The sequence below is a fragment of the Uloborus diversus genome, chromosome 3 (assembly GCF_026930045.1).
Source record: "Uloborus diversus isolate 005 chromosome 3, Udiv.v.3.1, whole genome shotgun sequence".
Classification (NCBI taxonomy): Eukaryota; Metazoa; Arthropoda; class Arachnida; order Araneae; family Uloboridae; genus Uloborus; species Uloborus diversus.
This window is the reverse complement of record NC_072733.1, coordinates 124,439,809-124,452,752: the sequence shown is the minus strand read 5'-3', so window position 1 is coordinate 124,452,752 and position 12,944 is coordinate 124,439,809. Positions and strand designations below refer to the sequence as shown.

The 12,944-nt window shown below is 31.5% G+C and overlaps 1 protein-coding gene across 1 annotated transcript in view; it reads right to left on the bottom strand.

Moving 5' to 3' along the window:
- The window catches only part of LOC129218363 (uncharacterized), a 79,225-nt gene extending 74,265 nt beyond the window's left edge, over positions 1-4,960 (bottom strand). Inside the window, exon 1 of the mRNA XM_054852605.1 lies at positions 4,096-4,960. Coding sequence (XP_054708580.1) covers positions 4,096-4,666 — 571 coding nt within the window. The 5' untranslated portion in view covers positions 4,667-4,960. The remainder of the gene's footprint in view (positions 1-4,095) is intronic.
- Positions 4,961-12,944: the final 7,984 nt, after the last annotated feature.

Genomic DNA, 12,944 nt, shown 5'->3' with positions numbered 1-12,944 from the left:
TAATGGGGTTGTTTCCTTCAGTCAAAAGTACTACTTTTAGTCACTGAAATTGATAAATTGAGTAAAAAAAATAGCATGGACCCAGAAAATACTTTCACTTTCCCAGCAATCATTTTGAAATCATTTTGTTTAAATTTCCGATCTTGAAAACAGGTCGTGGTCTTATAACGTCACAAATGATACAATTTGGCGCATCTTTTTACCAGGTTTCCACGTTAGGATAATCAAGAAACGACCTAAATATTGCGCTCTACGCTGGCTATCAACCATATCGTTGCTAATACACGTGAGTAAAGATGCGAATTAAATATTTCTTCTGTGAATGGCAACTCTGAATGACATTTCATCATTTGTGATGTCATCGGCTGAAGCATAAAGAACAAAAGCTCACCGATTTAAGTATGTTTTTAAAAATATTAAACTTACACAAATTATTTAAAAAATGGTCAGATTCTATGTTTTAAGCATGCTCTTTTAGAAAAAAAAAATACTTTTAAAATTTTCGAAACGACCCCATAGTCAAAAAATATGATTTTTTTTTTTTCAAATTATTTAAAAAATGGTTAAAACCCATGTGTTTAAGCTTGTCACAACGGGAAAATAAAAAAGTTGGAAATAGTTAAACTCATACAAATTTTTACAAATATTTATTTATGAATATGGTCGAATTTCGACCACTCGGCGAACACTAGTATTTATAATTCTAAGAAGAAAAAAATGAGGAATTTAATCTTAAGAACTTATTTGGACCATTTAATCAGGATGGGGAAGGTGCTCTCGTGTGAGGGTGCATGCTCAACAGGACTTGGTTGTGGAGTTTATTGATGAAATTATTAATCATACTGGTAATTTAAATATTTTAAAAGACTATTTGAAACTAGTGCAAAATTTGGTTGTCGGAAACAACTTTGTTTTTATTAAGATACCGATAAGAAGCACACGGTTTATAACGCTTGCTTCTGGTGCGTCAAATATTGTTTTTAATCTGGAAAAATATATCCTCCACCACCAGATTACACACGCATATCAATTGTGTTTAAAAACAAAATCACTGACATACACATAAAGAGTGTTATAATCCCTTAATATTTGTTTAATTAAACTCAGAAAGGGGTGATCAGTAAGGGATTTTAAAAAGGCAACAAATTTAAACTAAGTGGATACGCATCAATTGGAATTTTTTAACAGTAACTAAGTACCTACTAATGGGGAAAAGAAAGATTGCATCTGGAACCATTTTGCGATTTGTTCAACGCTTCGAAACTCCCAATACCGCAGGGGGCCAAAGTTAAATGGCTTTCCCATCGTCTCTTATACCCCCTAACAAATTCATTCTCCTCCGTTTCTTGGAATTAGGAGCCGAAGGCAATGGCAACCTCCGCCAATTCCAAGAAACTCCAGTTCAACATTGGCGACAAAAGCATGTCAACTGTTCCTAAAAGTTGGCTTCTGTACGTATTAAAGGTTCCGTTTCTACGGTTACTTTCTCCGCCGAACAAAAAAATCGGTCACGAAGTGATCGTTCTTCATCCCTCTAACTTCCTTGGTATTATCTTACTTTCATGCCTTTCATGTTTGCAGAAAGTTCTAAGTTTTTCTAAGTTGAATTTGGAATTTATTTCTACTGAACACACAAGCATTTGAGCTATTTGCTTGTAAGACAATTAATAGATCATCTGAATCCTCCAAAATGCTCTAAATGAATATCTATAGCAATATGTAAATGTTATTTAAAGAGTCATAAAGAGCCCGTTTACATTTACCAAAAAGCTGATTCATTGCAAGCACTTAAACACCGCAAATAAGAAAATTCCCTAAAAAAGGGAAAACAAGTGAATCTGTGCAGGCAAAATTTCGGACCTGCTCCTTACCAGGGACAAAGCGAGGTAGTTCAGAGGAGGTATTGGTCAACTACAAGTTGTAATGTAAACTGTTGATATTGAAGATCTTACTTCCGACAATAAGCAGAATCATTGCATTTCCTTTGTAAACATGTCCAAAGACGATCTACGTCATTTCCACGCTTTTTGTCAAGTATTTGCTGAGAATGCCAATTTTTTTCGTGTTGAAATTTGAAACTGTTTTGGATAGTAAATGCAAATTTTAAAATAGTTGAGCCATTTCATAATCAAATAGTTAATTAAATATTTGAGCTCTCAACGATGCTTTTCGTTGATACTTATTGGAATAATTTAATACAGTAAACTCCCGATTATCGGCGGCCGATTATCTGCGGTTCGGATAATTCGCGGGTCTTTTCACATTTTTTTCCCCTTAAAGGTCATTATCTTTTTCAAACTTATGATTGTGTTATTGTTCGTTTTTAGCTTTTACGTCTATTTTTTACATGCAATGTTAGTAGGTGCAATGTATAACATTTTTAGCTATAGTTTAAATGTATGTGTGAGTGTTTTTTTTTTCTTTTTTTTTTAAACTATTGTATTCACTAGTATCGTTTTTTACCTATTATTCGGATTATCCGATTTACTGTACCTTAAAAGGGTGTTGAAGACCATCTTCCTATCACACCGGTGCTTAATTTGCGTTTAAGCTCACGGGAGCTCAGCTTCTGCACATCGTTTCAATTTTCACATATTAGACGAGATTGATTTTTTAGGCCTGAAAATAAGTTCTGAAGTCAATAAAGCTTCCTCATATATTTCGTTAGAAATTAAGCCCTGTATCACACAGAGCTTGTGGAAATTTACTCAGTATTATGATTATCTTCAGTAAAATCTAGCTTGTAAAGTAAAGAATTTTTTTACGTTCGAGAAATTTTATTATCAGATAGTTAATAAATTGTGTGAGCTCTCAATAATGCTCTTAGTGGATGTTTGTTGAAAAAAAGAAGCTTCGTGCTAAAAACAATTATAAAAGCTTCATGAATTTAAGTGCGTTTAAGACTTTTTCAACCAATGAGTTTGCATAGTATGCATATTTTTTTTTAATTGTGCGTCTTTAATTTCATTGTTTTCTCTGTCATCTTTTGGTTTTCGTGCATGATTTTCGTGCTCACTGTGAGTTAATTTTATTCTTTGTTTCAATTTTTCCTTGTTTCGTTTAACTTTACTTTCAATGATAGTTTATCGTTTAAATATTTCCAAAAAATGAAAAAGATTAACATTCCTTTTACTCCATAATTGTCTTGCCAAAAGTGTGTTTTAAAATCACTTTTCGATCATTTGATGGCCAGGATTTTAATTTTAGGGGCAGAGAATATCATTTGAATCATTAAATTTCTTCTGGTAGGCTAGAGAGGTTCAAAAGTTCAAGAACATAGGTATGAGGGAGAGAGACTTGGAAATAATAGATGCAAAATATATTTCCAAATAATTTATATATAATTTATATTGTATAAACCAAATAATTGGTTTTGAAAAACAAGAAAAAAAAATTCCAATACGTATTAAAACACTTCTAGTGTTAATTTAAAAAAATAAATAAAAAAAAAGAAATCAGACTCGAAAAGTCTTGGTGTTTCAGTTAGAACTGGCATATTTTGCATGCTTAGGCGATGTTCATTATACCTGAGAGAATGACATTTCATTTAGAAATTCATCATCAGTTTAGAAAGTGAAAAAAAAAAAAAGAATACCTATTTTGATTATTGTTGTTTTAATTTTATGGCCCAATATAATATAGTCGTCATCATATTCCATATTGAAAAAATAATTAATTAGTTTTCTATTGAAAACTATATAAAACATTCTTCAATTACACCAATACGACCTATTTGAATAAAATTACCCAATAGCGTTAGTTAAAAAACTAAAATTAAAAAAAATGATTTCACTCTAAGATAAAGTACCATAACGTTGACAGGCCAAAAACAGTTTCTAAAGCTAACAATAAAGTAAATATTCAAAAATTCACAATTTTCAAAAACAATTTATAATGTTTATTTTCCTTGAGAAAAGAAAACTCAATATAAATTATTTTAGACAAATGGTAATGCTTTAAATATTTGCTTTGTTTAAGGTTGTCAGTTTTAGGAACTGTGATTTGGGGGTCAGCTTTAGGGAACTTTACATTATATTTCAAGATAAAAAAATTAACCGAAATTTACTTTTTGTTACTTAAACATGAAAAAATTACCTGTGTCATTCAGTATGAGACGAAACTTTTCTTCGATGCAAGGCACGGGCTTTTGACAAGGCAGTATAACGGCAAAACATAACACAAAGAGGATGGAAGGTAAAAATGAAGCTCCAAATGCAATTTTCCTTGATAATGACATCTCACTAAAACCAGACATAATATCTTCTTTCGTAGATTCAGGCACTTGGGACACTTGCATTGGTGACACAGGGCTTAAAGCTATATCTTTCTCTTTCTTTTCACTGTCTAATTTAAGTCGTGTTTCGGCCGGTCCGAATTGTGTTGCATTTAAAATAACTCCTTTTGATATGCCCCCGCCATTCCTCGCAGACTGCATATTGACAGTTTCCATAGAACCTACGTTGACAACTGCTGGGGAAAAAGTTTCTTCAGCCGGTCCGTTATAGCCGTGTTTAGCATCTTTTTTATCTTTCGGTCCGGAGGGTCTCCTGTTTATAATGTGCGAGTCATCAACAATGGGCACATCTGCGACCAAATCGGCTATAATCACTGCTGAACAACTCTCCTGACTTGTCAAACTGGGACTTCTTGCACTAACTTTCGGCATTTTAGCTTTGTTTAATTGCTGTTAGCATAACACGCATATGTCAGAGAAAAGGTACGAACTGTAAAGATTATTCTCAATTAAAAAAAATTCCGAAGTTGAAGTTCCAAAAATATTTCCTTGCAAGTAAATCTTCTCTTTTTCCAACAAAAATTTAAATATGCTATTGTTAAATTATTTACACTACCGAATTTACTGCGCGAGCGTGATTAAAAGAATATAAATAAAAGAGAAACACAAAGGGGAGGAGGTTTTCTGTTTCACCTTTGCCAGAAAAGCGCGTCCGAGGAACTAACAACGGCGTGTGTTCGGGAAAAGGAGAAAAAGATCTGTTTTGGCTCCGTTCACTAGTGACGCAATAGATAGCAGTTGGTAGCGCAGAATGTATGCGCGTGTGAGATTGAAGGCTACACGATCTCTTCACCTTTCATGAGTAATGATGAGACGACACATGTCATTCAATAGTTTACGAAACAGTTCAGGTGTCTAGGGAATGAAACTTCTCCACATAAAAATAGGAATCGGCCAACTGTCAATGCTGCCGCTAGCTTCTCGCTGTTAGCCGGAGTAGCTGTGGGGAGCTCTAGAGGGGTCCAGATCTCCCCAAATTTTAATTGATCAAAAGAAAAAAAAAGATAATATTTTTGTAAAATAATTTTGATTTCGAAACCTTTTTTTTTTTTTTTTTTTGCTCAAAGAAAAAAATTTAAAAAACGTTGAGCTGGTCAGTTGTAATTACTTACCACAAGAGAAAAATTGGAGGCATTTTCTGTCCTGGGCAGTATATGCAAACTATTCGATCTTCTTTCTTTCTTTTTTTTTTTTTGTGCATTTTTGTTTTCAATTTTTCTTCGGCTTTATTGAATGGACTTGCTTATTTGATTTTCGCTGAAATTAAGCAGGAAAAGAACGCCAAATTCCAGCATTTTACAAGTGTTTGTAGAGAATCAAAAACGCGTTTCTTCAAATATCTCAAAAACTTATTTTTTTTTTAGATACTGCCGTTTATCAGCTCACAGCAGTTTTATGCCGCATTTAGTTACATAAATTCTACGTATTCGTAAAGAAAAGTTTTCAACAATGAATATTTTTAATTTCCAAAACTTAACAGCAATACATCACAAAATGCGAAATATTCTTTAAAAAAAATTGTATATACAATTATTTCTGTATGAATAACAGTATTTATTTTGCAATGCTAAACAAATTGAATTTTAGACCTCCCCAAATTTTAGTACCCAGCTACCTGCCAGGTTGTTAGGGGCAACAACTGAAATGTTACTCTTACCAATTCTTAATTTGCCCCTCTTTTTCTTTTAATCAAAAACTTGTGGAAATATATGCAAAAACGTAGCTAAGTTTTTAAATGTGAGGAGTTTTTTTTTTTTTTTTTTGGAGAAAAGATAATTTTATTTTCTTTTTGACTTGGCGTATCAGGCGAATGCGTTTTTCGCTGGAACGTAAAATCCCACAAAAATCACGTTTTTATATATTTATTAGTGTGGGAAATGTAAAAATATGCGTTAATTTAGATAGATATCTTACTAATTTTACTTACTGATTGAGTGTGTGTGTGTGTGTTTGATTTTTTTTTTTTTTTTTTGATAAATGTTGCCAACTTTTACATTTCTTTGTTCAAATGAAGTAATACAGTCTTTACATGACAGTCCTTACATGAGTATACTCCTCTTCCCATCTGGTTGCCTCTCCCAGAAAAAAAAAAAACTTTAATTGTATAAGTTGTTAAAGAGAGAGGGGGGGAGGAATGTATAGTTAAATGGACAGAAAGATCCCATTCCCACTAGTCATTAGTATAAGATGTGTGACGAGACCATTTTTTTTTTTTTTTTTTTTTTTTTTTTTTTTTTTTTGAGTTTCATGACGAGGTTATGCAGAATAAAAATGCTTTGAACTCAGTATCTTTTTGTTAAACTAGTTTAAATAGAATTTAGGCATGTCTTGTGTCTTCGGGTTACCATTTCTTCCAACCCAAGGTACACCATATGTCTACAATGAAATTTTACAACGTCATGTTTTTATAGACTTAGCACTAAATCTATTACTTTGCAACAGTTTTATGGATAAATCTTTTAAATGCATTAACTTTCATTTCAAAATATTTTCATCAAAATTCCACTTTATAATTAATTAAAATTTTACATAAAAGTTTCTAGACATATTTTCAAAACAAAAATTTTGATGAATTCTTACCTGCATCAATAGTTTTCGCTTCTTAAACGAATCGAAATTAATCAGAAAATTTTACAGTGCTGCCATGTATCTACATTTGCAAGAGCAAAGAATATTTAAACTCTTAGGCAAAATATTAAGAGGTCCCGTGGACTACCAAGGTGAGTCATTGTCTCCTGGTATTGTATTTTTTTTCTTAGTATTTTCGGATATATATTAAAACAAAATTCAATTTTCGACATCATGATCATAACTCAATTCTTCATACAAATTCCATTTTCGAAATTACAAGGGTGTTCGACCTAAACTGCTGTTTAATGGTAGTGGATGAAGATGGGTTCCTACATCCAATCAGTGCTATCGCAATACTTTTTCTTAAATTGTTAATATTACCTACCTTCCTGCTTATAATGCAAGGTAAATAATTGAAGCGTATTGCTGCTAAAGTAGGTATCTAAAAAAAGTATATTTTTAAAGAACATTCACATATCCGTCGCTACAAAACGATATGAGGTATAACAGGGGTACCTATCCCCCCCCCCCAAGTTCAATGGTGCAAATCCTCCCTCCCCCCGGAAGCTAAACCCTCTTTCCTTATTTTATTTTTAGCTCTCTTTTTTATTTTACTTCTTTTTTTATTTAGTTATTTATTTTTAATTATTATTATTTTATTAGAAAAGTTGCTACGCCATTGACATGCACGCACACACACACACAGACAGACTAACTAAATAAATTTATGAAATAAAATATAAACAGAATAGAATAAAATAAAATAAATAACTTAAATTAAAAAATAAATCAAAAAATAAATTTAAATACAAATTTAAAGAATCTCTCCAGAAATTTAGATTGCGCAACTTGCGCCATAACCCCCCCCCCCCCCCTGTTGTCACTCCTGAGTTAGAATAACTCTGAGTGTCTCGGGTTGTTTGCCAACCTCAGTATTGCAATGAAAAAAGCATATGCGAAAAAAAATGGAATAGTTTTGCAGCTACACGCTTCAATTCCCAAATCCAACGGATATAGATAAAACTCACTTATGACTTCTTCTTTATTTGAACTCATTAAACCCCCATAGATTTCAAAGTTGAACAGATTAGTTTGTATAACGACATGCTTAAAATAATGGCTTCGTTTTAAACTGCAAAAATATTTATCTTTTGCTTTGTTTTACTGAAAACCGGGCGATCATTTATAGTCAATAATTTTTATTACTAAAAAGAATGACTTATATTCTTTTTGGACTGCAGTTCACATTTCTAAGACGTGCAAAAAGGGATGGCAGATAGCAGACCACACTCACAGCCACATGACGTGTAAAGCATACGTGACGTTTCCACATGTGTATCTATAATCAGGAAATGCATGAAAACAAAGAAGAAAAAAAAAAGACTAGACGACTTGTTAGGAAGTGAATGTAGTTAGGACAGTATTCGATGAACAAAATCCATCGTAGCATTACTTTGTTAGGTAGATTATTCCATGTCAGCTTCTGAAGAGAGAAATTTATTAACGTTATTCTTTAGAAATAAGATAAAGTAGGTACCTTACAGCTGACACCAAAAAAAAAAAAAAAAAAACAGTTCCTAAAGCTGTGACACCTTCAACTAAAACAAATATTTGAAACATTACCAGTTTTTTAAAACAAATTATAATGAGTTTTCTTCCTTTTCCAGAAAAAAAAAAACCTCGTTCTAAATTATTTTAGAAAATAGACAATGCTTCGAATATTTTTTTTTATCAAAAAATTTCGAATTGTTCTTTGAACGTTGTTTGTTGTTTTTCGTTACGAATTGTTTCTTTGGGGTGGTGGCTTTTTTGGACATTTTACTATGTTTTTTTTTTTTTTTTTTGCTGATCCTTGCATTTTGATAGATTTCTCAAGGAAAAATTTCCTTACTTTGTTAGTTATCTAAACCATCTACGAACTATACTTGCTTGTTTTCAACCTTGGCTCTCATGTCATTCAGCTATTGCCTCACGAATGTTAAAATCCTTTAAATATTATTACAATTTTAATATTTTAACCATTACAGTAGTTTATAGGATTTTTAAACCATGTAAGTTAAATTTGCACTACTTACACTTCATATTTTTTGCATATTTGAATTTAAAAAAAAAAAAAAAAACGTAGAAAGCCTAAAAGGTTGGACTCTGCTTGCTTATGTTATAAAAGAGATTTTCTAGTTATTTTATTAAATAAGTTCCCAGCTCTGTACATAGATCAATGCTTAAGTTAAAAATCTTCTGATTAATATTGAATGCTGCTTTTGAGTTACTGATATCTCTCTTGCTACATTGCTAAAATTCTATGCGATATAACAAAGCTATAGAAATCTTGTGGCGTAGTAAAATAAAAATGGAGAGTTTATAAATTTTTTAATTTTTTTCCCCGATTCAAAGTTACGCAATTTTTAAAAATAATTTATTCTGCACCACATTTCTCGTATGGTAACTCTAAGTAGTGGGATTACTTTAAATCTGGTTAATAATTCATTTTAAATGGCTTTTAGAATTGTTATGTATTTCTTAGTTTTAGACAACTATTGTAATATATTTAATGAGCTTTCTCTGTATTATTGCTTAAATTTTACATTATTATTATCATTAGTATTATTTGAAATGTAAGGCAACATTTTTAAAATGACATTTTCATCATAAAAACTGGAAAAATTACGTATGTACCGTAGAGTGGAGCTACTTGAGCCTCCAGTGGCTACTTGAACCCATGAGAAAAAAGTGTTTAAAATCCGTCCTGGTCCTATATAACTCAATGTATAGACCTAAAAATATTTCTCCATGACAGGTAGCGGTACTAGGTAAACGCTGGAGCACGAAACAAAGTTTCTGCTATTCCCACTTTTTTCTGATTGAGGCTATGATTACAAGTGGTTTTTGTGTCTGCAAACTTTCACATGTAAGTTCATGGAAACATCTGATATCATCAAGGTCAAGATAGTTTTATGTTTGCATTCTACTCCTTACTAAAATAACAGTGTTTTAAGGTTATAGCTATATAATTAACACAGTAATTAATATAAGTTAGTAAACATGCACTGGTTGCCTTAAAATGAGACTACTTGAACCCAGCTTTCAAACAGCCCCAAACCACATTTCATCACTAAATTATGTTAAGTAGGGTTTGTAATATTTTAAAGTAAAGAAGTTAGTTACTATTTATACCCGTTTTTTGCAGATCTGGGGTTAAAAAGGGTCCGAAAGTAAAAGAGAACCCCTTGTAGGAAATAATTCGGATTATTAAGAGGAAAAATTACAATTGTGTTCAGATTCAACTAATTCCGGAGAAATGTACTAGAGAGTGGCATCAGCTCATTTTGACTTAAGTATATCAACTCTAAAAAGCAAATTAAAAGATCGTTCTGTGCATCCTGTAGTATTTAGTAGCTAGGAAGAGCAGGTATTAAATAATATCAGAGAAAAAAAATCCACCCAAGCCATTAAATTGAAGGGTTTTCATTCTTTCTAATGTTTAAATCATAAATATTTCAATTGGTTTTAGCTGTAGTTAGATTATGTTTCTATTTTAGAAATTATGTTCGCCTAAAAATATGTTTTTATGCATACGTTGATTTTATATTAATTTATATAAATAATTTGCAATTTATATAAATAGTTTGCTCACTGGAATGTATGTTTTGAGATTATTTTTCAAAATCATTGATCTTTTTTGACACCACCTGTTTTACAGTTTTTTCTAATGGATTTGCTGAGTGCGACCAAGTAGCCCCAGCGCGGGGATACTTGAGCCCAATTTTTAAAAATGGAAAAAAATATATAAAGGGTTAAAATTGTTGTTTAAAAAAGGCTTAAGGTGGCAGCAGAACGTCTGAAAAGTGGTAAAAACAAGGTTATCAGTTCACATTATGGGTTTAACAAAGCATTCAGTGTAAAACTCGCAAAAAGTATGAAATTCCGGGTCCAAGCAGCCCCACTTTACGGCTTCTATTTCTTACCCTTAAAAACACATTAATAAGCACAGCATTTAAACCACAAAATAGTGAAAACCATTTACCAATAGCATAGACATATTGACAACATAATCAAAGCATTCAGGGGTGCCCCGATGGGAGATCACTCACGGGAGGTCACTGTGACTTCCCAAAAAATTTTTTATTGGGTAAATTTTGTCTGGCGGTTCCAGAAAATTATCAGCATTCGGCAAAATTTGGAACTCCATTCTGCCAAATTTGAAGTTTCATTCGGCCAAACTGAGAATTTCTGTCCTCTCAGAAATTTTGGTTTCATTTGTAAAATTGAGAATTTCTGCCCTCTCAAAAATTTAAGTTAACGGCGCCCCATGAAAGCATCGGCATATTTTGAGGTTACAAAGGACAATTCAATGGAAAAACAATGTGTGAACATATGAAAAAATCATCCAAGAAAATGTTTTAACATATTGAAGTGTTTATGGAGTTTTTTCGTAGATTCTTGAACTTGCTAGTGGCGTACTTTGCATGGCATTAGCCAAATGTAAGTTCAAACCTGAATAAAAGATGTCATAGCTCTTTATCTGTTGGATAGATTGAAAATGTTTTTTCTACTCGTATTTGTTTAAATATATACATACTATTGGACTTTCAACAGGGGTGCCCAGGCAAGTTGCATCTTCAAAAAAAAAAAAAATTTTTTTTTTTTTTGGGGGGGGGGGGATTTTTTTTTCCAGAAGTTTTTATTTTTGATTTTTGAAAGGAAAAAAATATTTATACTTATTCAACACGAAATAAATGTATAAATAATACCTTTTGGACGTACTCATTCCAAAATTTACTAGCCGTGTCTCTTCTTTAACTTTACTAATAATAAAGCTAAAAGTCTGTGTCTCTGGATATCTGGATCTTTGTCTCTCTGGATGCCTGTTACGCGCATAGCTCCTAAACCGTTCGGCCGATTTTCATGAAATTTGGCACAAAATTAGTTGTTACATTACTACGAGTGGATCGTAGATCAAGGTTTCTGATAAATTTCATTCGCCCGTGTTTTCTCGTTTGAAATTATTTGAATTACATAAAATATATCTTCGATCTTTCATGACTAATTAAGTCTAAATGGGTAATTAAATCTCCTCAGAGATGTGATCTGACTGATATATTACTGAAAGACGTTACTGATTTTTGAACTACATAGCTAAGTGATTCGATTTTCTTTCTTTTTCTTTTTTTTTCAAAACTTGTTTGTTGCTCATTGTTTATTGTGAGAAAAATAAATTATTAATAATTTTTTAAGTTTTTTTTTTTTTTGAATTATTTTAAGATTTCTGTTAATTTTAGAATTTCTGAAGAAAATTTGTCTTTAATTGAGGACTTACTGAATGAAAGTTACTAAATATATTTTTAAAGATACATAAACTTCGTTTACTAAGTTTTGCAGCATATTTTAAAGAATTCCTTCAAGGTTTTTATAACTATCTGGTTTTTCATTATTTTTATAAGTTATAAATTGTAATTTTTATGAATTTATTTTATGTTTATTTCTTCACTGAAGAACGCTTGTCCAGAATTGAGAACTTACGGAAGAATTCGATTTTTTTTTTAAGGGACATAAAATCTGCTTGCTTAACATTTACAATTATTTAAGCAATTCTGGCGAATTTTCATGACTTTCTTGAGTTCGTAATTTTTTTGAATACATTTCATTTTTATTTTATAACTAAATAAATCATCGCTTCAACTGAAGATTTTCTGGCACTGGTTTTAGTTTTCTGAACCGAATGGGTTTAGTTTTCCAGAATTTAATCAATTAATATGTTGTCAAAACTGGTAGACAGTAGAAAAATCCTCGTACTTAAACAACATATAAAAAAACTTGCATCTTTCCAAGATGAAGTTGGAGACGATCGGAAATAAATTACTTGACGCTAAATTGCACTACAATTGAATCGTCTATTTCAGAAACCTATCAATTGCTTTAGATTTTATGAGAAACCATGATTCTTTTTCATCTTTGACTTTAAAATTTCAAGCATTAGCTGAAAACGAATAACATTTAGTTAATAAAACTACATCTGCTTGAGAGGGAGACATTTCAAATTTAAGAGCAAATTTTTTGTTTGTTAATTTTTAGATACAAT